The sequence below is a fragment of the Podarcis filfolensis genome, assembly GCF_964270895.1.
Source record: "Podarcis filfolensis genome assembly, chromosome: 3".
Classification (NCBI taxonomy): domain Eukaryota; kingdom Metazoa; phylum Chordata; class Lepidosauria; order Squamata; family Lacertidae; genus Podarcis; species Podarcis filfolensis.
The window spans coordinates 91,597,273-91,624,341 of NC_139606.1; the positions used below are offsets into that span (position 1 = coordinate 91,597,273).

Below are 27,069 nucleotides of genomic sequence, written 5' to 3' on the forward strand. Positions count from 1 at the left end.
GGATTTGTTCAGCTCATATTTTAATTTGAACCTGCCGAATCTGCACTTTCCAAATCAATATGTAAACTGAAACAGTTATCTGAAAGTTTTACTTCTCTGGACTTCTGATGGAGGAAAATGGTGGACTGATCGTCTTTCGTCAGCAGCTTGCCAACACAGATGATTATGTGGTGATTGATGATAGCCAGGCCATAAATCTTGGCTATTGAATTGAGTGAACTTGGATATGATAAGAGTGAACAGGATATTTAACCTCTGATGCTCTGCAAAAGCTGTTGCCTATGTTGGGAGACTAAGAAGCTATCAGCACCTCAGAACACTGGCAAAGGTGAGTGACTAAGAGCAGAGAAACCAATATTGTGTCCAAAAGCCACGTAAGAGTTATAATGGGCAAAACCTCCCTTTCTCTAACTATCTTCAACTATACCTGAGACAGATATACAGTGGTACCTCGGGTTAATAACTTAATTCGTTCTGGAGGTCCGTTCTTAACCTGAAACTGTTCTTAACCTGAGACACCACTTTAGCTAATGGGGCCTCCTGCTGCCACCGCGTGATTTCTGTTCTTATCCTGAAGCAAAGTTATTAACCCGAGGTACTATTTCTGGGTTAGCAGAGTCTGTAACCTGAAGTGTCTGTAACCCGAGGTACCACTGTAATTCACAAATTTGAAGGTTTCTCTGTCTGCCTGTGAAAATTTACTTCTGGTGAGTGAGCTACTTTCTGACTCCTGGAGAGCCGATCATAAAAGGCTGAACTAAAAATACACTCTAATTCTTTGAACCAAGAAAGTTTAAAATGGTCAAGGGCCATTCTCTGAATGCTTTATTTTTAATTCTCTGTTTTCCTAATGGAAATGTTGCACTGGAACTGAAAGTAATTTTACTATTTCATACTGACTTCGTGGGGAAGGAATGTGCTTTGATAAGAGATTATGCTGTGAATATCTTAAAGTGGAGATGGGGGATTGAATATTTTAAGGTACAGATTGGATTGAATTGCATTGAATTGTACAGATTGAAGACCAAGAACATTCAATATGGCAAAAAACATTCCATTGACTGTTGGCATCTTACAGCAATTATTGGATGACAAATTAAAAGAAATTAGAGCTAAGATTATTCTTAGGGCTCTGACCCAAATAATGCTGGGCTCTCAATGGGATGGGAGTGTCAGTTTTGCATTTTTTGGTACAGAAAGTATTGGTTTAAAGTGTAGAAATATTTTCTATGCTAATTGATTCAAGAAGGTTCTGGAAGCTTGTCTGTGTGATACAAGCTGGTGCAAATGATTCGTCTTGAACAGAACCATCACTCCAATTATCATCAACTTCTGCTTCTAGCAAAGAGGATGGAGAGGAAGGAAAAGGAAACCTTAGCCTCTTCTCCCATAGAGTTAAAGGGGCTAGAGGAAGAGTCCCTAAGATCCAACTGCCTCCCCTGGGTGGCAGAATGAGTTGCTTCCTTTGACCTAGGCTGCTTCTTTGGAGGTAAGTTTAAATGCAGTTCAGAGGACAATGAAACAATAAGGGCTTACTTCAACTGCTCAATCAATGAGGCTGGAAAGGTTTGAGAAATGGCGGGTAGAGCACCTTGAGTGGCTGGAGAAGGATCATGATGCTCTTGTCCCTGTTCCTCAGTAAAACCTATAAATTCTGGCTCAGATTCTGATAAAGCGTCAACCTGGGCCTCACCAGTAGGTAACAGTATAATCTTACCATTCGACTGAGTGGAAGGAAGCACTTTTAGGAGCTGAGGCCTGCTCTGTATTGTGAGTCTGGGACTGAGGTAAAATTATGGAAGTAAGATGCTTTTTTGGAAGGGCTGGGGGAGCAAATAAGTGGAAGGACAAAACAAAGAGCAACAGAAAGGGTTTTTTTGTGAAAAAACACAATGCACAGACAAACAAACAACTGTAAAACTAAAATGACAATAAGGGAAATCGGAGGTTCAGAAACTAGTAAAAAACCTAGTTGAGTCAGGAGAGTTGGGAGGAACGTACTGTCTGCGTCTAGACAGGAGGAAAAACTGAGGGAGTCCAGCCTACTTCCCACAAGTCTTTGCTGCTGTCTAGTGTCTCGCGACAAGGTGAACACTCATTCCATTGGATACGACGCCCCAGGAACTAAAATGTACTCAATAAAAGTATCTTGCAGATAAACAACAAATGCCTTCAGTTCTCCCCAACTCTCCATCAATTCCATTACCTGGTCTGAGCAGAAACCAAGCAGCTTTCCTTGCTGTATTACATAAACTAAGCTAGCAGGGGATTGAAACACTCTTGCAAGCGTTATCTGCTTGGAGGTCCCTTGGTCTTTCTAGAGCTTATCCAGATCTCTGTTTGCTCCACCACTTTCCCCTGGGAGCCCAGTCTTTAAGGCTGAATCGAAACAAAGGGCAATTGGGGTTTCAGCATTGTCATTTGTTCCAATTATTGCTAAAGTGTGATTTTTCTGGGGGAAAGTGGCAGGGAAAAGGCAAAACTGCTCAGACCCGTGCCTAGAAAGGATAGAACAGGTAGAAGTGTGAACGAGCCTTAAATCTGTCCCTATTTTAGGAGCAGTATGGCAACCAATCACTAAGGGAATGTCATCAATACAACCTATTTTACTTCTGCACCACAAGCAATTTCATTGCCTTATTAAATTGTGCCATTTGCTCCAAACATTATTGAAGGTGCAGCATGCTATCTTTAAAACCAACAAAAATTCTGAACCTGAATATTTTCCTTAATTTATATAACAATCAGTGTCATCATACATCTCTCTCTAGCTGAAGCGTGTGGTGTTCTCCCAGAAGAACGAAGTCCAGATCTCATCAAGCTAGGTAAAAGAACACACACCCACACAAATGAAAAATGCAAGGTGTAAATTCTAATCAGTACTGGCACAGTACTACAAAACAAAACTTAACCGGTTATTTCTAATGGGAAAGATATGCCACACAAATTGAGAAGATGGAACTTTGCCTTCCTCTTTTCCTCCCTATAGCTCCTTTGCTCTCAAATCTGCTCCAGGGCAGACTTCTATGGTGGTGGGGAGAGGAACAGGAGCTGCAGAGGGAAGAAAAGGTAAGTGAAGTCCTAAAGTAAGGCGCTAATACAGTGGTACCTCGGGTTAAGTACTTAATTCGTTTCGGAGTTCCGTTCTTAACCTGAAACTGTTCTTAACATGAAGCACCACTTTAGCTAATGGGGCCTCCTGCTGCCGCCGTACCACCGGAGCACAGTTTCTGTTCTCATCCTGAAGCAAAGTTCTTAACCCGAGGTACTATTTCTGGGTTAGAGGAGTCTGTAACCTGAAGCGTATGTAACCTGAAGCGTATGTAACCCGAGGTACCACTGTAAAAGAAAGTGTCTTCATGTTGTGGGGAATATAATTCTCTCACCACAGATGGCACAACTGTATCAGTCTGGCTGGCCCCACAACCTTACAATTAGAAAGGGAGGGGAAGTTTCCAGAGCAAATGGCATAACCAGAACACAGCTCATTCCCCTACTACACAAAAAATCCCACCCCACTTTTTTCATCTTGCACTATCCAATCTGATCCTAGAGGTATTACCAAGTTAGCATGACTAAACAAACATTTTCTCTTGTTTGCGTCCTTTCCTTCTCGCCAGATTAAAAAAGAAAAAGAAAATAGCTGTGCCCACATGTGCTGAAAGCTGGTGGCCCACTCCACCTCTTGCATTCTTCCTCCTCCCCCCGCCCTGACAAAATGCTGAGTTGCTGCTACCACTACCAGTAACAAAGCCAGCCAGCCTGCTCTTGGGGCTCCAGCAGCTTAATAGAACTTTAAAATATACACAAAATGTATGCAGCACATTGCGTTCAGAATATCAGTACTTTAGAGGGCAAGTAAGGATATTGACAGTTCAAAAGAGGCTTGTCCTGTCCAAACGAGGACACCTGATAGCCATTTTAAACTTCAGATGTTACCTGGTTCTTGTTGTTTCTCTGTAATAAAAGACATCTCCTAAAAGAGTTCCCATTCTTATACTTAATCCACCTTGTCTCTGAAGTTTTTGAAGCATGCTCTCAATCATGGTAGTCTTTCCACTACCAGGGTCTCCTAAATATAACAAATAGGTTGTTTTATTTATTTGTCCATAGCTTTTTCCATGGACGTGCTCAAGGCAACAGAAACAAAAAATTAAAAATCACTATTAAACATTTACATAATCAGCAACAAAATCACGGAAACAGCAGAGGATACCGATCACTCACAATAAACAGCATTCAGGAACTGCCTGCAAAAACAAAAAGGTGATCCTATTGCCACCTGAGGAATGACTACAAGCAGGGAGACCCAGGCTGAAAACTCTACTCAGCCATAAAATTCATTTCAAATTGACTGTGGGGAGAGAGAACCCTACACTGCCCTGAACTTTTGGAGGAAGACAGGGGCCTCAGTAAGTGAAGGGTATGGAGAAGCAGATTCACTCCAAGATATATGGAAATCCATGCCAGTTTAAGGTTTAAAATTAAAAGACTTGATTAGCCCAGAAATTAACTGCAGAGGAAGCTTTGGAGTAGCACAACTGGTTCAGCAGCACTGGGTGCTGCGCCACAGGGGGCGCCACAACAATGCTGGAGAACAAAGTGTGAGAGGAGGGACACACACAGAATTTTAGTGTTGCACAAGACGCCGTTGAAATTTGAGAGCCCCAAATCTGCCACCGGTAATTGGTAATTGGTCTACTGCTGACAGGCTGAAACAACAGTAATCTAACACCCTTTATGAACATGTGAGGACCTGTGAATTTAAAAAAAAAAAAGTTTTAGAAAGTATGTTAAATATGAATATTCTATAAGTATCTTAGCATTTCATGATTATCTGAAAATATATAACAATTCAAATCAGGTCAGGACTTCATGGCCTCCATGACAAGCGTGGAGCTGTATCAAATTATCATTGGTCTAACACATCAGGCTATGCCTCATTTCCAAAAGGAAACAAGAACCCTGGGACCAATGGAATCTTGCACTGCTTAGAGATTGGGGTGGCATTCAACAATACCTATTCTGTTTTACAGTACTTGAGAATCTTACCTATTATTAATACTGGATGTTTATTCAGTAAAAGAAGGCTTATTAGGAAATGGTGCCGAATTGTATCAATGTTGGGAATAAATGTAGAAAGCTCACATTTCTTTTCTTCGTCTTTTTCTGCTTTATCAGGATTTGACCTACCTGCAGTTTCTAATTTTAAAATAAAACAAAAACATTTATTTCAATTATCTGAAATATTGTCTTGTTATCTTAAATTTAAATTTTTTTTAAAAAGATATTTATTGAAATTTTCAAAAAATAAAGAAAAAATATAAAAATAAAAATAGAAGAAAGAAAAAACACACACACATATAATTACATTCCTTTCTTTCAATAACATATTTCCTTGACTTCCCCACACCTCCCCTTCTTGTATTCCAATTCAATTTTTAGTTCAGCAAGTTCTTATTTGCTATCTTAAATTTAAGAAATATGAATATGATTGTCCAAATCAGCAGTGATCGAAAGGTAGATTGGGATCCAGGCTGCAGAGCACACAGCACAATCCACTTGGAGCCCTCTGTTCATATATGTAGTGTTATGTATGAATTGGGCAAAAGTATATGGAACATTTTGTAACAGGACCATAGGTGCCAACTCTATGGAGCCCTGGTCCTTTCCACCCCCCAAAATATTTAGGCCACCTCCGCAATATTTTCTGCAAGTTGGCATCTCCCTCCCTCGGGCAACTACCTCCCCCCTAGCGGGCATTGCGGGCAGGTGGAGGGTGGCGAGAGGTGAGAAGGGAGGCCTGCACCCAGTTGTGCATGTCAGAAGAAGGTGTGCTCTACAGACGTGTGGGGAGAGAGAGAAGTAAGGGGGGCAGGCGGGTCCCCCCAATATTTTGTTCAAGTTGGCACCTATGAATAGGACCATTAAGAACTTTATGGCAAGAGTTTATAGTAAACTCTTGATTCATGGAGATAATTTTACCGTTAGAAAAATGTATTGAGGTAACCAATTTTTCAATAAATATTCTATGAGTTCTATACTCAGGTGTTTATTTGATTTAAACATATATATACTGCTTCCCTGTATGTAAAATGTGTCTTACAATAAAAAAATACTTCACAATTTTAGTGTATATCTGAGCCTTAAATTTTACTAAACAAAATGATTCTTTCAGGAACATTATACTAAAATACAACAACAACATTCTTACCCTTCTGAATAAGAAACTGTGTGCTAGGAACTAAATTTGCCCATGGTTCAAATTCTCCTGTTCGTAAATCCACAAAATAATCAAAAACAGTTTTGTTGTCAGATGGAAACTGAATATCTGAAAGTCAGGGAGGAGAGCAGTATGTTACATACAAATTAAAGTGTTGTATCTGCTATGAAATGTATAGCTGATATAGTTGTGTCATAGAATTGCCACAAAATGAAATGTTAGTTGGGTAAACAGTTCTATGAGCATTAACAGGTAAGATGCATTCAGGTTTCAAACACAGTTATTCAGTCATGTTTAAACTAGTTAATCTGCAGAGTTTTGCATGTAGATGTTCCCAGGAGCAGTTACCAACATTTCCAGCTAATTTAGTTCTTTATTAAATTTATTGGTTATTGTTCATTTTTGTACTAAAAATTTTAAATTTCTACCTCACCCTTCCTCCCAGAGAAACCCTGGGTGCCTGCCAAAGGTTCTCCAGTAGAAGGGCAAGGGAAGAAGCTGTTGCCACTTAGTGTTGACAATATTGGGCTAAATGGAACAAAAGGCTGACTTGGGATACAGCTGTTTCATGTGTTCAACCACATGGCATTAATGCTAGAAGTATTCCAGAATTGTCCAGGTAGTCTAGATGTTAACTGCATTACTAATAGTCCACCTCCACATATCAGACAGTGTTCTCTGCTATGGTGGCAAAGACACCTTTAGCACAGCGTATAGATGATCCATTTATACAGAATCAAAGAGCAGTAATGCACAGTAACTGTAAAGATGCATTAGCAGGAGATGATGATAATTGTTCAAATGTGAATCTTAGGCTGCACAGTGGTACCTCGGGTTAAGTACTTAATTTCTTCCGGAGGTCCGTACTTAACCTGAAACTGTTCTTAACCTGAAGCACCACTTTAGCTAATGGGGCCTCCTGCTGCTGCCGTGCCGCCAGAGCACGATTCCTGTTCTCATCCTGAAGCAAAGTTCTTAACCTGAAGCACTATTTCTGGGTTAGCGGAGTCTGTAACCTGAAGCGTATGTAACCTGAAGCGTATGTAACCCGAGGTACCACTGCAATCCCAACCATGTACTTAAATGTAACTGCAGCTTCACCACAGTGGTCTTGCGCCATTTCCAATTCCACTATTCCATTAGTCTTTAAAGCTGAATTGAATAAATTTAGAATGTATTCTATCTGATTAGTATATTGTAAAAATGGAAAAGCTTACTAGCTGGTGGTTGTCTTTCAAATATCTCACGAACGAGGTAATTGAAGTCTTGGGTTACAGTCACAAGATCATCGTGGCTGGTGTATATACCAATTAGAGTCTCACCCTCATGTTCTTCCTCTCGTTTTAAAATTCCTCCAACAGCCCAGGTAAATGCAAATATATAAAGTTTCCCCAACATTATCATCATATTATTAGGTTGCTTCTCCCAAAACCATATCTGCTCTGGCCTGGAAGTAATGAGGGGGAAAAACCATAATAATAATAATAATAATAATAATAATAATAATAATAATAAGCACAATATTTGATTTAGTAACTAGCAATGCTGTGTGCTCCTTTGAGGAAGGTCAGGATACAAAAATAGTATAGTTAAAACAACAATAGAAGAAAACAAATTAACTTTATAAAGAACATCAACTTTATAAACATCTGGGTAGGCTTGTCTAAACAATAATGTTTTTAGCAGTCACCAAAAAGAATACAGTGAAGGCGCCTGCTTGATAGCAATAGGCAAGGCATTCCAAAGTGTAGGTCCTGCCACACTAAACAGTTATGATGCATCATGCATAAAAATAAATCCAGTGTTTCCTGTCTTTTGATGATATAGTTTAAAAAAAACAAGGATTTCATCGCATTTTGATAATCTAGCAAGTGCACACAAGGCTCACTCACCTTTTCTTCAACACAGATGGGACTATTTCGCTGTCTACATCTGATATCCTACGAGATGCTTTCATCATTGTTGGTGGCAAAGTAATTGAGCTTCGTATTCTTCTTTTGGCTTTAATATAACAAATCACATTACGCATTTGGCCCATTCAGAAAGAAGTCCAATATAAAACTATAGCTTCAAAAAAATCATAATTTCCTTGCGTTGGTGGTATAGTGGTTAGCATAGCTGCCTTCCAAAAAAATCATAATTTCCTATACAATTGATTTTACACTTTAATTACAAGAATATTTTCCACTTGGAGCCTAAACCAGCTCATCCTAAACCATTGCTGAGCTACAAATATTCACCAAGTACTAATTGTTTTCTGTGGTGTGCAAGTTGCACTTGTCTCTAAAATTATCTGACCCATCAATGCCTCAATATTCTGTGTTGGAGGAACGAAGTTTCTCCATATACCTTTGATATTAAGGGCAAAGAGATATCAGTGGTCCCACAGACCACATGCTGAAAAGCAAGAATTACAGAAAGACACACAGAACACTTTCTATTACACTTCTTACACATTTATCATATCACTAAAAATTAGACTTGTAATGCATTCACTTACGCGGTTGTAATGTATCCTTTTGCATCATTATTTGAAGAAATGAATCAAGAATTCTGCAGATATTCATTACAATCCCCATCTGATGTATAGGGAATGGTTGCATTTTCTTACGTTCATTCAGAAAGTTCATCCCTTTTTTTACACTTGAGTGAAACAAACTTGATAAGTACTCAATATCATTTTGTGCCAATAGTTCAGAAAAGCCTTCTAACCATGTACTGACATATGGTTCCCATCCCAGATCAACTGGATCCTACAATAAAACAAATGAACAGATTTTCAGAATTGCTTCTACATTGCTTCTGCATATTTACATACTTTATATCTAGATTCTCCTTGTGAAATATGAAACATGCGCATACGTTTTCCTACTATGATACAGATCAGCTATCTGTTCTATGTCTTGGGGAAAATGTGCTATACAGATTTTCTACATGGGAACAGATGTCCATGTAGAAAGTTGCAATGTTTGAAACGGCTTCCATTAAGGATGATATCTTTGGTTGGCATTGGCAAAGGATGCTAGTTTTTAAAATGCTTACTCTTTAAGTTTTTCAACTTGTACAACATTTTTGTGCCTTTTCTTTTTCTTCTTTTTCTTTATATCACTTTATTTCTTTATAATTCAAAAGTTTTCAATAAAATATTGAAAAACAGGCAAAAAAGAGAAAAATACAAGAAAATACTAAATGAGCAAAACATAAAATGTTTAATACAGAACATACATTATTCCAGCAATTTGCTACTCAGGGCTGCATCAGACAAAGTAGTTCCATTAGCCCAATAATTTTTGTCTGCACAATTAAACTTCCTCTCCCTGGGTGCCCCCCATAGATTTAAAAGAAGCATATTATACCCAATGGGGATTCCAAGTGGGGAATCTATGATCTTGAGAGAAATCAAGGCAATTATTTAACCAGGGCATTAAAAGAAATAACAAGTCTATTGTGCTATCATCCCCCTGATCAAAATGCTCAGGGAAATATTGAGATGAAGTTTGAAATCAAGGAAGTATCCAAAATACATGTTGTAATAATAGGGGAATTCAACTACCCACTCATAGATTGGCCACATATATGTTACAGTCATGACAAAGAGGTAAAATTTCTTGATACCCTAAATGCTGGTAGCCTAGAATAAATGGTGCCATGAGCAGCGACCACCCCTCCTGTCTCTGCTGATTGCCTTCAGGACAACTTCACTTATTTCACTTTCCATCTTTGGTGAGAATGTTAAAAGAAAGTATGAAATATCATATGAGTAAAAACGTTATTTAAGAAACCTACCACGTAAACCATAGCACATCTACTAACAGTAGCAGGGCTGGCCTGAGAGAGGCTGTCCACTTCAAATATCATTCTGATTGCTGGTGATAAGTAGATTCTTTCACTATTAGGAAGGCATAACACTCTGGAGTCATCTAGCACAGAATTTAAATTTTCTATCCAAACTGGGTCTACTGGCCCATCCAAGATAATCCATTGCCAGTCATTAATACTTTCACCTACAAAAGAATAAACAAATAAGAACGTCAGAATTTGCTAGTAACATTTATAAGCAACAAGAATTAAAAAATAAAGCTAAAATCTTTGAAAATGATCATGTTATTTTAGGAAAATATATCTTAAACCTATTGACAGTTTTTCTTTGTGCTGAATATCAAACTGGAGGAGAAAAAAATCTTATATACCAGTTTTTATTATTTTATCATATACTGTATTACTTTCTCTTTATTTCACCCAAATGCTTATTAACCTGATTGCCTTGGAGGACATTTTGCATATAGGATGATGTCCTCCCTCTGGATGTGACAGGCAGGGTCTTGAAGCTTTGCCTCCTTCTCCAGAGGAAGCGGTCATCCTACCCTCCAGATCTTCCCTGCCTCAGTCGGAATAGGTCGGGTCTTTTTTCTTCTCTGGTTAAAAAATCTTAGCTATGTGGTTAATGAGACTGTGAGTTTGATAATGGTTAATGAGCATAGCTGTCAACTTTACCCTTTTCTTGCAAGGAATCCTATTTGGAATAAGGGAATTTCCCTTTAAAAAGGGGAAAAAAACGTTGACAGCTACGTTAATGAGACTGTGAGTGTTGCTGGTTTTTATTTGTTAGTTTCCTAGTATACCTCTTTCTCTTAAAATGGGGTGTGTCCCCCTGGTGTCAACGTTTTCTGTGTGCCCTGTCGTTTCCCCTGCTTAAATTTTCTTCAGGATGAGGACGTGTGAGGGAATTCAAGGAAAGCAATTGTTCCTGTGCTTCCCCCCTTTTTATTTTGGTCCCTGGAGGGGGTAGAGATAAGAGAAGGATGGGTGGCCATTGTACAGCGGTCAGTCATTTTTTCTTAGGTCCTCCGCATTCTCTGGAGGCAGCAACATCACACAAACCAGATCAAGTGAGACTGTTGCTTCTATTATACCAGACTCTCAAAGTGTCCCTATTTTCCAGGGACAGTCTCGGATTTACAGAAGCTGTCCCAGTTTCTGCTTTGATCCCAGAATGTCTTGCTTTTCCCAAGGTGTTCCTATTTTCATCGCAGAAATGTTGGAGGGTATGTTATACCCTGTGAGGTATGTAGGTGAATGTCATTTGCTGCTGATGGCAGGTGTCTTAGTATCCTTTAGAGCACAGTACCCTTTAGAGCAACACAATGAATCCCCCCCCCCAATTAAAACAAGCTGTGAGGGAAGCTAGGCCTCAGTTGTGCCTACAGGAGTCTCTTCTTTTGGTGTTTCTTGTCCAGGGACCGAAGAGAGGTTGCTGTTTGGCCGGAACACTATTTTTCTTTCTCAGTGATTCATTGGGGCGGGCAGTCCATGGGGAGCTTGTTTGATAGTTTTCTCCTCCCCTCTTTATTAGCGGTGACTCTATGTTCCCTTTCTTAATTGCACACACACTATAATTATTATCTTCTACTTTTTCTTTTTTCTTTTAAAGGGACGCAGGTGGCGCTGTGGGTTAAACCACAGAGCCTAGGACTTGGCGGTTGGTGGTGCGAATCCCCACGATGGGGTGAGCTCCTGTTGCGCAGTCCCTGCTCCTGCCAACCTAGCAGTTCGAAAGCACGCCCGTGCAAGTAGATAAATAGGTACCGCTCCGGTGGGAAGGTAAACGGCATTTCCGTGCACTGCTCTGGTTCGCCAGAAGTGGCTTAGTCATGCTGGCCACATGACCCAGAAGCTGTACGCCGGCTCCCTCAGCCAATAAAGCGAGATGAGTGCCACAACCCCAGAGTCAGTCACGACTGGACCTACTGGTCAGGGGTCCCTTTACCTTTACCTTTACTATTATTTCTATTTATTGAATTTGTATACCACCCTTCATCCAAAGATCTCAGGGCAGTTTACAGCAAAAAATACAAAACAGCTGTTTCTATAATAGCCAGCTGAAACAATTCAGGTGCAGGAGGTGCCTGCCCTGCTTCCTATCTCCCCCCAGTGAGGCAGTCTGATGGAATAGCTGGCCTCAGATGACAGCTGAGGGAGAGGAGGCCTGGTGGGGTTGGCCTATCACAGCAGAGCAGATGGAGTGATAAACTGTTGGCCGCCTAGTTTTACATGCGAGGGATTTCATACTGCATGCTAGATGCTTGTATACAATGCAGTAATGAAGCAACAAGAAATATTTTGAAATCAATAGACTTATGAATAATATTATGAACAAAGGATTCAAACATGGCTCAGGGCAGTTTTCAGTAGGACTGTGGAAGTAATAATTACTCAAATATCAAGATGCTGCATAATTTGGACCCATCACTGTGGAAAGAGAGAAGAACTGTCTGTCATACTTATCATTACAGTACTTATACTGACAGTGAATATTTTCTCTTGACTGCAGTGCTTCATTTTTTAGGGATGCATCAGCAAGATTCACTGTATTCAGCTAGAAAAATAGAAATGAAACTAATTACACTGCAGATCAGTTGATAAAGGAAGTTAGGCAAGTTAAATACAGGATTAGAAAGTTTTCTTCCTAGAGAATTGGGGTAGCAAGAAACTTTTTTAATTACAAAAACAAAAAGCCTTCGGTGCAATGTTTCTGGGAGGATCCATGACTACCAAAGGCAGTGCAACCTGATATATACATTCAGTCTCTTAAACCTCAGCCAAATCGCAATTAAACATAGAAAGTTGACTCCAGAGTTTCCATGAGTTTTCAAATATTCTCTTAGATGATGGTGGAGATTATGATTGGGGTTACAGGGGGAAAGTGCAAAAGTGTGAAGAAGTGTGCATGCACACAAAAGCTTATACCAAGAACAAACTTAGTTGGTCTCTAAGGTGCTACTGGACAAATTTTTTATTTTTTATATATTTCGACTGCGTCAGACCAACACGGCTACCTACCTGAAACAAAAGTTCAAGTAAAGCAATAAAACAGTGACATAATTAGAGTTACTAAAACGCTAAACTCACAGTGTACAAGTCCTGCATTTCTGATCTTGTAGTGCTTATGTCTTTCTTTTTAGGTTTTTTTGTTGAAAGTTTGGCAAACGCTCGAACAGCTGATGATAACAGACCATCTGACCACTCAATTGTATTAGGATTTGTCTGCCCAAAAAGTTCACCAAGACTAACACACTTTGGGTTTATAACAAAGGTGTCTACCTTGCCTTTCTTTGGAGAATTCTAAGGAAAGAAAAACAGACATTTCCTTACCATAAATATCCTGTTTTGGGGATGACATTCAAAAACTCTTTAGAGTTACTCCTCCCCACCAGGAGGAGACAGGGCTGGCTTGCTATTTGATTCTTCTGTTGGACTAAACTGGAATGAGCAGAAACTCCCTCCAGAATATAGATAACTATTGAACAGCCAACCAGTATAAATGGACAGTTTTTGCTGACAATCACTTGTCAAAGCAAAGTTAGAGGTGGGCACCACTCAATAAAATTGTTTTCTTGATTATATATTACATTTCTCTCATATGGAAGTGTGACAATGTATTTTCCTTTCATTCCTGATACCTTGAATGCTCTTATGGTGAATTATGCAAAGATAGGATGTTTGCAACAGGACGTTTCCAAGAGGACGTTGGTAAAATGTTTTTATTTCATTTTGCAATACAGGTGGTGACCATTTTAGGCGCGTCCAACTGATGTGCAATCTCCGACATACAGGTCCTTTTGGACCTAGAAGAGGGCAGAATGGGGGCAAGGCAGTGTGTAACAGGACAGAACGGGGCACGCTTATATGTGCTCCACTGACACAAGCATGGGCTGGGAACAAAACCTTCCTTTCTCCTGCTCTAGAGGGTGGGACTAGAACCAATGGATTCAAGTTACAAGAAAGGAGATTCTGACTAGACATAAGGAAGAACTTTCTCATAGTAAGAGCTGTTTGACCATGGAATGGTCTCCCTCGGGAAGCGGTGGACTCTTCTTCCTTGGAGGTTTTTAAGCAGAGGTTGGATGACCATCAGTCATGGATGCTTTAGTGGAGTTTCCTGCATTGCAGGAGGTTGGACTAGATGACCCTTGGGACCCCTTCCAACTTTACAATTCTATGATTCTATAAGATGGTATATTTTAATCATTACATACAATCACTGCTTTACTGATATTATTTTACACTTTATGTTGCTTTCCATATAACAAATACTTGCATATACTGATCCTTATATTTCTTCCATCTCCAAGATTAATTTAGGTATAATGTGTTGTTGCTCTCTTTCATATCATTATACTTAAATCTTTTATAAACTGAAATGTGCTTACTTTTTTAGCCTCAGATCATATTTAGTCACCACCTTTTAATCCAATATGCTAAAAGGAGAGCAGGGATAGATGTGAGTGCACTTCATACTTCCTGCCTAGTTTCCTGCCCAGTTTTGCATGGTGGCTGCCAACCTGACTTTACACATGATTTTGGTGCCCTCTTAAATCAGGCCAAGGGCCATGCATGCCCAACTCTAGTTTTGGGATTGTTTTCTTAGTTTGCCAATATTTCAGATCCAACATTAATGCATATTAGAAATTAGGCATAATAGCACGTGAATAACATACTAAAGAAACAGGTTCAGAAAATAAAGAAGAGACTAAAATAAAATACCTTACCTGAAACACAGCCTCAAGTTTTGAACTGCTTTCTGTATCTACCAATGGCAAGATTACCAGGGCTTTTTCTAAAATTGTTCTGATGGTAGTTTTCCCGCCGCCTGTAGGGCCTACTAGCATTATACCAACAGAAGCCTGAAAATACAGTTTTAAATATCAGCTCTGTAACATTAAGGTTCCCTAAAATGTTTAGATTACCAGACAGAGAAATATTAAAAGCTCTTACAATGTGTATATTTTTCATACTAGGAGTATCAATCTGCTTTCCTCCTCAGTACTTTTGGTGAAATAGCTACATTATCTGTGGCCCTCCAGATATGTATTTCTAGTAGTAGTAGTAGTATTTATAACCCACTCTTCATTTTATATTTTAAACCCAAAGCAGGAAACAACAAAATAAAATATCAATAGAACTATACAGAAAAGAATATAAAAACAGAAAATTCATAAAAACAACTACACTAATAACATAAATAAATTTATATCTCTATCATAACCATTTCCCCTCTGTCAAGATAGGAGAGGAATGAACCACAAAGCACTCACACAAACAAGACAGAAAGACCAACTATTCTGACAGAATTCTAAGAAAATTCTTAGACACAGCTGGGATGGAGAGATGGTTCCTCTTCCTGGTGAGGAGGTAGAAGACTGACAGTGACTCTGCCTAATTCACCAGAGAGATGAAGGTAGCCGATGGGTCCTAAGCTCATGGTGAGTTAGGGACTTCACCTGCATGTGAAGACAATCTCCAGTGCACTGTGTGGATTAGGCCAATAGTGGGTCCAATGGTCAAGAAGGCAGTTACTGCACATGATGTAGAGAGAAATGAGGGGCAGATGGGGCTCATCAACCTGGGAAGGTAGCCCATAAAGAAGAAGGGAAACTCTGATCATAAACCTCTGCTGCCTTGTGGCTATACACATTCATGAGAAAGACTTCGGGAGTAAACTCTGAGGAAAAATCCGTCCTTGCAGGACATCTTGAGAACAACAAAATGCTAACGAGTAAACAAATCTGGAGTGGAATCCCTAAGACAGTTGGATAGTGTCTTGTACACCTCCTTCTAGAAACTCCTGCAGTCAAGCTGGTGCCAAATGTATTGCTCTGCATTCCTCTGGACCACATCAGTGAGGCTGAGAGGGGGTCTTGTTGTCTGGGCAGCCCAGGATTTCCATATACAATGCCCAGCTTTGTGTCCCAGAGATGCCACTTCAGTGCTGCAAGCACAGCAAAAACAATGTGGGAGGCAGCAGTTGTGAGTTACTGGTCTCTGCTGCCACAGCAGGTGCTGTGATTCTCCAGTGGGTTGGATTCACTCTCAGAGGCGTACTCCGTTGTTTCTTGAGACAGACTGATGCCAACAACAATAGCCTCCATCTTCCATAATCTTTGATCCTTGGCCATGTGGGCTGAGGGTGATGGAAGCTGGAGTCCTGCAACATCTGTAGCACCACAGCTTCTCCACTCCTGGTGCAATCTAAGTTTACTTTGAAAAACTTTGTGCAGTGTAACATACTATGTACTACTGTATCATATTAAAACATGTAAAGTGATGATTTGCAGAACTTACCATAATTTGGTTGTAAAATTGTATAACCTTCTGTATCTGATTTTCCCATCTCTGCAAACATAAATGCTGTATTGCAACAGATATTGCACTCTAAAATCAAATATGTATATAATTAATTAGAATTACAATACTTCAAGATTGTAAATATTAGCATAATAGCTGATGTTCTACCATTGTAGAAAAAGTCACCATTTTTTGTTGCTGTCACCAACCTCCCTTACCTCAGCACACAAAATGCCCTGGAAAAATACTGTGCCTGGCACATTCATAAGTAAACAGAATAGATACTGGACCACTAAGTAGGGACTTGGTCCGTCTCTACTTCTACTCCACCCTGGCAGCTATAGCTAAAGATAATCATGACCCATCAACCTGATGGTAACTGAAACCATTCCAGTGAAAAAGTGGTCAACATTCCAATGTTGGTCATATTATTTTTATTTACAGAAGTATTTCTATAAATCATAGAATTGCAGAGTTAGAAGGATGTCTAGTCCAACCTCCTGCAGAGCAGGAATCTTTTGCCCATTTATAGAAGGATTTCTATAAATAGAGGCCTTCATCTGAGGCCCAATGCTTAATAATTTCCCCTTGTACATAAAACATTTGCTTGCATGTTTCATTACCTGCAGTCGTCTATGCTTTACTTTTTGAACTTTCATCCCTGGGAAAAGATCTGTCAGGATGTCCTCAAACAGTGGGACATCCTCAGCAAGAAACTTTGGTAAATTAACTTCTTTCAGGACAGTAGTTATGATGAGAGTTTCTTCTGATATAGAAAACTTTTTCTTTTTACTATTTCTATAAAATAAATCCAATAATAGTAATCATTAGATAAGTTACTGTACAGATTTACATGCTCTTTCACAGAATCACAGAGTTGTAGCTTTGGAATGGACCCCAAGGGTCTTCTAGTTCAACTCCCTGCAATGCAGGAATCTTTTCCCCAAGGCAGGTCTTGAACCCATGGCCATGAGAATAAGAGTCTCATGCTCCACCAACTGAGCTATCCCAATGACAGATGGCCATTCAACCTCTGCTTAAAAACCTCCAAGGAAGGAGAGTCCACCATCTCCCAAGGGAGACCATTCCACTGTCAAACAGATCTTACTGTCAGAAAGTCCTTCCCTGATGTTTATTTCATTAAAGAAAAGGGGGCTATCACTATTGAATTTTTATCCACACATGCTGCTGCATATCTTATGCAAATATTCTTAAATATATTTATTTGAGCTTATTGCTCACTACCCTAAAGTTCAGTACGATCAAAAACATGTTACTTAAAATAGTTCATATGTGCTTGGCTCTGGCTATAAATATCAAATGCTCAGCATTGCTTCCATCCCACAGAGGACCTTACAGTCTTCAAACAGAAACATCTTGGAGGTCCCGGGCCACAGAGAGGTTAGGCTGGCTTCAACCAGAGCCAGGGCTTTTTCGGCTGTGGCTCCGATCTGGTGGAACGCTCTGTCACAAGAGACTAGGGCCCTGCGGGGCTTGACATCCTTCTGCAGGGCCTGCAAGACAGAGCTGTTCCACCAGGCCTTTGGCCAAGGCACAGCCTGACCCCATCCTTTGGTAATTCTTTACAGAACTCTAGCCCAATGGTTACCATTAATTTGATTTGAACTGATTTTATAATGAATTGATTTTAGAATGCTATATTATTTTACTGTTAGCCACTCTGAGCCCGGCTTTGGCTGGGGAGGGAGGGATATAAATAAATTTTTATTATTATTATTATTACTAAATGCACTCACACTAAGGATCACACTAGACAAGATGCTGAGGTTCCATGGCTTGATTTCCTAGGTATTTTTGAAGTTCAGAGCAATATATAGTGCCCATCTGCCCTTAGCCAAAGGGAAAACAAGGGCACGTGGACTTGATTTAGGGTGCAATCCTGTACTTTAGGTCCACCAACTGAGGGGCTATGCAGGGGTTGCCAACTCTGCACCCACTGGTGCCATGGTGCCCACTATGCCTTTCATTTGTGCTTCTGGTAAGGTGCCCCAGACTCTAAGCTTTCATTTTTTTTTATTCTTTTAAGTAGGTACCCAGCCCTTCTTAGAAAGAAGTTTTGGGACAAAACATGAAGTTGCCTTTACGTGTCCAAAAAGGTTGACAACCCTGGGCTATAGGAACTGGCACAATTCCTAATGACATTGTGCCACTAGCATGACACATTCTGCCAGCAGAGTGGGAGAAAAATAGGGTGGGAATGTGGGTGTTAGCATGAATAGGATTACAGCCTAAGTCACATTTATTAGAGAGTAAATCTCATTGATCTCAGTTTAATTTACTCCTGAATAAATATGGGATTCTGCTGCACAGCTCTACTGAGTGTCGATATCTCCTCTTCCAAAATTCTATGCACAGGACATCACAGCCTATAGCGCAATAATGTTACAGCTATGCATTAGGCAATTAAAAAATCTTACTTACTGTGTTTTTAACTCTTGCCTCTTCTGACCGGCCCTTATTAACACAGTTTTTATGGCTCTCATACCAAAATCATAATGATCCTACAAAATATAAAATGGAGCATTCTGCAAATCAGGAGGTAACAGATTGTCAAATTTTTGGAAAGCTTAGATATGAACTTTCCCCCCCTTTTATCTCCAGATCTGGTTTATTTTTGAAAAAAGGAAGCAAAGATGGAGGGAAAAGGGAGAGTGAAGAGAAAAATAGGGGTGCAAACGATGTTGCAAAGGAGGGAGTAGTAAGAATGGGAATAGGGTTTAAGATGAATCAGGGACATGAAAGGGTCTGAATAATAGGGGATGGTGGCTTCATCACCTGGTGGAAGGTGAAAAAAGCTCTTAATAATTATAATGTGCGGGAGAAGGAAGATGCAGGAAGTTACCATGGAGGTGGTTTGTGTGCAAGGGAGTTGTACAAAAGGAGAGGGAGAGGCACAGACATGGGGTGAAGGTGGAAACGGGTGCAAAGCAGCACTACAGAACGTAAGAGAGAAGTGGCTTCAGAAATGGGGTTGGAAAGATGAAAAATGAGCTTTTGCATGGGGTATGAAAGGGAAGGGGAATGAAGGGGGTTGGCGAGCAGCTGTGTGTGTGTGTGTGTGTGTGTGTGTGTGAGAGAGAGAGAGAGAGAGAGAGAGAGAGAGAGAGAGAGAATTACAGGTTTAAAAAGTGCACCAGGCTGAAGGAGCCATGCTGAAAAAAATGAGGAAATTCAGAGGAGGAAACTGCCACCACAGTTTTAAAGTGGGGGGAATTGGATGAAATGGAGACAGGCCAAGACTATTGAAAGGAACACAGAAAAAAATTAAAAAATAAAAATTCATAACCCCAAAATGTAAACTTAAGATACAAAACTATACGGAAAGTTCTTGTATAGGCGTATTATAGTTATTCTCTTTGTAGTGCAACAGGGGTAACGTCACATGTAGAACTGTCAATGAGAATCCCACTAATAGGTCCCATGAAAAGGTTAAAGGGTTCAAAGGTTCCCTCCCTCTCTTTCTCTCTCTCTTTCTCATTATATTATACCTGGCGTGAAAGCTGCTTGCTAGAAAGTTGATAAAGATTTACTATCTTCTCTGAGAGTGATTTTGCCGACCTGAAACCTTCTGAACACAACATTATTTCAGCAATGAGTTGATAATCTGGTACCATCATTGAGACGGGGCGAAATAATGATTTTAAGTTGTCTGGGAGTTCTACACGACCTTTGTATCTTAAAAGAAAAACAAAAGTCACCAGGTCTATTTTTGCAATTATAAACTGAGAACACTCAAAAGTATTAGTTTTAATACTTCCAACAAATAAACAACTTACAACACATTGACAATACTGCATATAAAGAAAGTATAGTAGCTCTACAATAAAGCTCTGAGAGATAATGGTGTAGACCACTACTATTATAGGAAACCTATTGTAAAGAATATTTTTCCTTAAAAAATGTTAACAGTCTGACTTTTTAAAAGCAACTATTTAGATACAGAAAAAGCTTGTGATTTATTTTGGAAAATAAATAATCATGAAAATTCATCAGCATTTTAGGGTGAAATTCTCCTAATACAATATACACATTTTTGCAAAGCAATTTCCTGCAGTATAATTTCATATATTATTAATTTCCCCAATATATGCATTTATATGCACACTTTATCCTAGTACAGTGGAACCTTGGTTGTTGAACGCTTTGGAAGTCGAACGTTTTGGCTTCCAACCCGGAAGTGAATGCTCCTGTTTTTGAACACGCCTCAGAAGACGAGCTTCTAAGGCGCGTTTCTCCATTTTTTCAATGGATTTTGCTGACCGCCCATTGCGCCTCAATTGTCAAACGTTTTGGAAGTCGAACAGTCTTCCGGAACGGATTATGTTTGACAACCAAGGGTCCACTGTATATGAAGTTTTGTATCCATTACTTGGCTGGAGAACAGCATTGCAAAAACCAGAGATACTTGAATTTCAAATGGTGGCTGTGTTTCAGTTTGCACATTATTTCAGACCTGCAAATTATGCAGGTTTGCCTTTAACTGTGAACTGAATCAAATTCCCCGATGTCTAGTGTAGCACATGCTTTCCATATAGAACACGTGTATGACAGGTGTGGGGCAGGTGGGCATGGGTTGAGGTGAAACAGCCTTGCAGGGCAAATGAGGACCCGCCAGTCTTAATTAGGCATATAGGTCAGAGACTCTCCACAGCTGATGTAGAAGATCTTGGATTCATTCTTTGGTATCTCTAGGTAAGCCTGCAAAATACTCCGATTTGATATCATGGAAAGCTGATGACAGTCGGCATGGACAGTGGTGAGATGATGAACCTTTTGTCTGAATTGGGGTAAGACAGTTTTATATGCTCATTTCAAAATGGGATTGCTACCTCTTTTAGTATTTTTTGAAGAACAAGTGTTATAATCACTTACCCAGGATTCATGGTAATAAAAATTGCACAGAATGGTTTCAGTCGAACTTCTTTTCCTTCCAATAGAAATCTATGACAAACATTAGATTGGTTTAAAAAAAATGTATTTCTGAAGTCAGAAAATTGATAGGATGATTGATAAAGTTACTATCACAGCTGAGACGGCTAGAGTGCCGGCAGAGGAAAACTCATTCTGAATTGGACTGAGCATGTGTTAAGAGCTCAGGGTGGAGCCTACCAAGTGGCGATAGCAATGGCGAAGAGGACCTTCTTCACCACCTCTGTTGTATCTGCAGAAAACAGCAGCAGGAGTCTCTTTCATGTTTGCAGTATAATGGAACCACCTTTGCCATTGGGGCCTGGTCATAAAAGCGAGCTGGGAAAGGCTGGGAGATGGACTCCGTGGAATGGTGAATGCCTCCCTCTGTGAGGGAGCCTTCCCAGACCTGCTTAAAGAAGCGGCTATTAAACTGCTTCTTTGGACCCAGCCAATTTGGCCCAGTCTCAAATCTTCCACTCTTAGGCAAAGTGACTGAGTGGGTAGTCGCTGAACAACACCAGGCACACCTGGAGAATGTGGACCATTTGGATCCCTTCCAATTGGGATGCAGGACTCATCATGGGACTGAAACTGCCTTGGTTGCACTGGTTGATGATCTCTAGCAGGCTAGGGAGAGAGGTGAGAGCTGTTTCCTGGTGTTGCTGGATTGACTATGACACCATTGACTATGGAATCCTTCTGGGCTGTCTAGAGGAGTTGGGGGCACTGTTGTGCAGTGGTTCTGCTTTCTTCTGGGCCATGTTCAGAAAGTGGTGTTGGGGGATGAATGTTCAGACCCCGGGGCTCTCATTTGTAGGGTGCCTCAGGGCTCCGTCCTCTCCCCAATGCTTTTCAACATCTATATGAAGCCGCTAGGAGAGATCATCAGGGGGTTGGGGTTGGGTTGGGTGTTCACCAGTATGCAGATGATACGCAGCTCTACTTCTCCTTCAAATTGGAACCAGTGATGGTAGTGAAGGTCCTGTGTGAGTGTCTGGAGGCAGTTGGAGGATGGATAGCAGCTAACAGATTGAGGTTGAATCCTGACAAGACAGAAGTACTGTTTTGTGGGGACAGGGGATGGGCACTTGTGGAGGGCTCCCTGGTCCTGAATGGGGTAACTGAAGGACATTCTGTACTAGGAAACTCATCCACATTTGGAGACAGGATTTCTAAAGGCTTCTTCTACTTCCATGGCTTGTTTTCATTACCAAAAAAATTAAAATTGGGGCAAAGTTACATGCATTTGCATGTAGTTAGTAGTTTGGACGTAAGGTATTACTACTTGCAAAAGATATACCTGACAGCGCAACTATCTTTGGCTGCCTTGATTGCCTGAATCTGTGATGCAATTGCTGAAAGGACTTCTACATCAATCCTGTTGAATTCATCAAAACAACACCATGCTCCAGACTGAACTAATCCACATAATAATTTCCCCATAACCTTTAAAAAAAATGGAGAGATTTTCATTAGGTGCTAAGTTACCAAGATGATGACTTATTTACCCTTCAGTTATTGAATGCCTTCTGCACAAATGTCTCAAAGCGATTTACAATAAAAACAGCTAGAAAACACAAAAAACAGTTGCTATATGGAACAAAAATGACTTCAAGAGTTTCTGGAAAGAGCAGATAGTGAGCACCTGTTGTATCTTAACAGGAATGCTGTTCCACATGAAGAGGAATGCTACTTATGAAAGTCAAGCAAATGAACTAAATTTCTTCAAAAATACTAGGCAGAAGAAAGATGTTTTCTCAGGTGATGCAGTTCATTTATCAACAGGAAAATCTCACTGGTTATAGATAGATAGATAGATAGATAGATAGATAGATAGATAGATATAGATATATAATTGTTTATGTAACTAAATTTCAAAACACAAAATTAATCTCAGATTGAATTGATATCCAGTTTTAAGCATCTACATTACAAATATTCATCATTTTAAATTCCGAAAACAATTTACACAGATGTTTCATGTTACTTTTTAGTAGGGGAGATATGATTTCAGACTGCAGTGAGACATAATAATTTATTAGGTAAAAGTTTTCTAAGGTCAGAGGAAAGCTGCTGAACACTACCAAAATCTCAGGGATGCAGGGTCCCCAGCAAAACAGTGAAAAATTGTTGCTTTAGTTGTACCAGCATAAGTCAATTATTGCAATACTACAAGGAAAAGAACACCCATAAGATTGGGTTTCCCAACATGATCAAAAGGCGCTATTGATATTGTTAGCAAACTTTTAAAAAAAGAAATTTAGTGTTCTAAATTCTATATTAAATAAAATTGTCTACTGTACCTTATCATCCAAACCTTCAGAACAGTTGAAGACAAGACACAGTTTTCCCAAGGCCTAATAAAAAAGCAGTTTTCAGAGCAGAAGCAATTATACTTGTTTACTCAGATAAATGAGTAATTTAACAACTGTTAAAAATACAAAAATCTCAAATACCATCAGTTTAGTTTTGCCATTTATATTTTGATATTTTACACTTTACAAATACTGTGGAAAGAGCTGTGTTTCTGAATTTAAAAGTCAAGCGCAATTTTGGAGAAGTTAAACTCTGTCATAAGAGGAAAATCACAGAAATCAGAAACAGTAGAAGACACAAGGGAGTGGGTGAACTTTTTCTTTTTTATGTACACCAACAGAGGAAAAGAGACGAAGAGACTGAAAAGGTACGAAAAGGAACCAAAGAAAAACAGTAAAGGAAGAGTAGAAAAAGAAACAGGAACTTAGCTGAGTCAAGAAAACAGTGAGAGCCGGGGTAAATCAAACTGCTCCATCAAGGCAGGAAGAGAATCAGCCTACCCCCCACAATTCTTTGCTCCTGCCTGAGTTTCGTGCAAGAGGAACTACCAATCTGAAGACTTCATCATCCACCATAATAAATTGGACCTTTGCCACTGTCAAGAAGCCCAGCACAACCCAAAATGCAGTTCTTGTTGAATTTAGAAGTTACTGTGAATCCTAGGATCCTATCACCCCTCAAAGGATGCCATCAAGGCTGTTTCTGAACAAGAGATTATCAGGTTATACACCACATGTCCCTAAGATTCCAAGGAACAAGAGGTAAAATTCTTGAAGCCTCAGGCAAAATAAGCCAAATTACACATCAACCAATGTGACCAAACAGATCCCAGACACTGGTTTTAGAACCAAGGTGTTACCCAAATAAGCACACCAAATTGAGTAATATGTATTTTAAAAAAAATAATAATCAAAATAGCAGCATAGCATGAAAACCCGTTAGCAAATACGAATAAAAAGGTTCTAACATTTGGGAATCCAAAAGGACACTGAAAATTATAAAGCTATCTAACCCAGCCAACATTACCAAAACTCCTTGAGGAGAAGAGCTTGTGACTATACAGCTATAAAATGTTTTGCTAATTATCAGACTGGCTACTTTTATTAGAAAAAGTGTGTGAGCAGAAGTTGATGGGAATTGGTAAGATCACATTGTACCTGAAACTAAGACCTACAATTTTGTCTTCCCAGATGCAACTGCAGAAACAGAAATCTATTATGACATATCTGGAAAATACTATGTGTATAAAAGACAGTACATATTGATATCAAATAGATAGCGCTTACTTTTGAAAGATCTTTGACAGTCTCTGTTTTTCCTGTACCAGCTGGACCAGAAAGACAGCCCCCTAAATTCAACTGAAGAGCTCCAGTAACGGTTAGCCAACATCGATCTGTGAGAGGAGTAATAACCAATCTCGGAGAGCAGCCCAGATATTCAAAACCATATTCAAAAGAGGCATAACCTTGGATAACCTTACAGGGGTTGACATCATGCCATTCATAACGCAACTGCCTGAAATAAAATAATTTGTGTAACAGTTATGTCAACAACGTAGTCCTTTTTATCAAAATTATATATTGCATATAAATTGGTAACATAGCTAGTATGTATAGATTTTTCAATGTTAATAACATTCAAAGTTCAAAATTCCATTAAGAGCACAGTTCTGTCATAAGGTTAAGAAAATGGGACATCTACAAGCAAGGATTTGATTTAGGAACATAAAAGTGAATCTGCTCAGGCATGAGAACGCTCTGAAGTGAGGCCTATTCAGCACCTCAAGACAGGGAGAAATACATGTGCAGGACCTAACACTACAAATTTGAGATTTCACTTTTTTATTTATAGTATAGTGTTTTTAAAAACCAGATAATATATAACTAACGTGTTATCTATTTTGAGTATTGCAATATCCTTTCATCTTATCCCAAAATCCAAAAATAGAGCCCAGAATGGATATATCGATATACCTTGTCCATGCAAAATCTTCAGCGCTACAAATATCATTATCTATCAGTACAGTCATTACATCCCTACAGTGAATGATCAAAGTAACCAATGCCTCCAATGTGCTTTGCTTGTGGTAGGGAAGAATATCTGATGCTATCGCTGCTAGCTCCTCTATAAGGCTGATAAGATCATCGCGGCCTTCTTTCAACTCCATTTTTGCATGTGAACTCGACAAGCTCATTTCACACGCACGAGAAAACATTATTTGACTCTAGAAATGAAAATATTTATTAGCAGCAAAAATTATGATTTGCTTACTTGCATTAAAATTAAATACTTGCATTAAAATTAAATATTGCACTTTATCTTACATTTCTTTTTTGATGTTACTTTTATTTTTTATCATTATTATTATCATTGAAAAACTTTGCTCTCTCCCCATTCTCTCCTATTTCTCACAGCATCAGGGAGATTTGGGAATTCTGAATGAGCAGGCTTTAAGAGAACCCAAAACTAAACCACAATCCAAAATCATGATCCAAAAACTAAACCAGATAATCCAAAATTAGAACAAAACCTTGCAACCATTTCAATAATGAGAGAGGTATTTATTATCAGCTAAACACAAAATATTGTGTTGTTTTCCAGGGACACTTTGAACATGAATGAACAGGCTTTAAGAGAACCCAAAACTAAACCACAATCCAAAATCATGATCCAAAAACTAAACCAGATCATCCAAGATTAGAACAAAACCTTGCAACCATTTCAATAATGAGAGAGATATTTATTATCAGCTAAACACAAAATATTGTGTTGTTTTCCAGGGACACCCTGAACATTCTGTATAAATCATCTATCCCAAATTAGAAACATACATTTTTCAATGGTTCATAAAATGTTATTAGATTTTTTTCTCCTAGTTGTCACTATAAGGCAAGACACCGTGCAATCCCATTTAGCCTGCTATATTCTACTAATTATTGCCAAATTTATACAGTTCCCATTTATAGGGAAAAGATGCTTTCTTTTGATTCCAGTCCTACTGGTACAGAATAAAGAATATAAGCACTAAAATATGTAAAGCCACATCCCTTAGCACCAAATCCATCTCATCAGAAATAACAGTAAACTTTGTGATTCGCTCTATCACCTACAGAAACTCAAAAGCAAGAGAGGTTTATCGTGTATACACATAAATAAACTTGTGTGTGTGCTACTAAAGAACATTTTAAATACAAAATCTTCCAAATATGTTAAGTGACATGATAAAGATTTGAATGCATCTTGTAGTGTGCTTACCACAAGTAGTATCACCTGTCCTGGGTGAGTGAAAAACCATTCTTTAAATTCCATTTGATTCCATTCTGCGATTCCAACTGTTATAAATCTTAAAGTACATTATATAGTTACAATAAATTAATACATCTGTAGCAAATTCACTAGGCTGTTTTCTAGCATATTATACAGGAATGTAAGTGAGAACGGAACTAGACTTTGCAAGAGACATAAAGCTGCCA

General features: G+C 39.2%; 1 protein-coding gene and 1 long non-coding RNA gene across 16 annotated transcripts in view; one reads left to right on the forward strand and one right to left on the reverse strand.

Moving 5' to 3' along the window:
* Positions 1-27,069, reverse strand: part of DNAH14 (dynein axonemal heavy chain 14) — a 129,737-nt gene that overhangs the window by 55,677 nt on the left and 46,991 nt on the right. For all 15 annotated transcript variants that reach the window (XR_014545785.1, XR_014545786.1, XR_014545787.1 and 12 more), the window contains 21 exons: positions 26,852-26,939; positions 25,570-25,820; positions 24,883-25,111; positions 23,584-23,637; positions 22,581-22,726; positions 21,242-21,310; positions 19,858-20,044; positions 18,791-18,870; positions 16,972-17,146; positions 16,346-16,435; positions 14,773-14,907; positions 13,133-13,345; positions 12,530-12,599; positions 10,010-10,227; positions 8,724-8,976; positions 8,116-8,224; positions 7,441-7,670; positions 6,215-6,331; positions 5,053-5,202; positions 3,940-4,072; positions 2,760-2,821 (listed from right to left, as the gene is read on the reverse strand). Coding sequence is in view for 11 of the 15 variants with exons in the window: in XM_083604684.1 (XP_083460810.1) it covers positions 2,760-2,821; positions 3,940-4,072; positions 5,053-5,202; positions 6,215-6,331; positions 7,441-7,670; positions 8,116-8,224; positions 8,724-8,976; positions 10,010-10,227; positions 12,530-12,599; positions 13,133-13,345; positions 14,773-14,907; positions 16,346-16,435; positions 16,972-17,146; positions 18,791-18,870; positions 19,858-20,044; positions 21,242-21,310; positions 22,581-22,726; positions 23,584-23,637; positions 24,883-25,111; positions 25,570-25,820; positions 26,852-26,939 (3,059 nt within the window). In the remaining 4 variants the exon portion in view is untranslated. The remainder of the gene's footprint in view (positions 1-2,759; positions 2,822-3,939; positions 4,073-5,052; positions 5,203-6,214; positions 6,332-7,440; positions 7,671-8,115; positions 8,225-8,723; positions 8,977-10,009; positions 10,228-12,529; positions 12,600-13,132; positions 13,346-14,772; positions 14,908-16,345; positions 16,436-16,971; positions 17,147-18,790; positions 18,871-19,857; positions 20,045-21,241; positions 21,311-22,580; positions 22,727-23,583; positions 23,638-24,882; positions 25,112-25,569; positions 25,821-26,851; positions 26,940-27,069) is intronic.
* LOC310758815 lies at positions 21,865-25,134 on the forward strand. The gene is made up of 2 exons (XR_014545951.1): positions 21,865-22,266; positions 24,924-25,134. It is a non-coding gene; the product is annotated as an uncharacterized lncRNA (long non-coding RNA).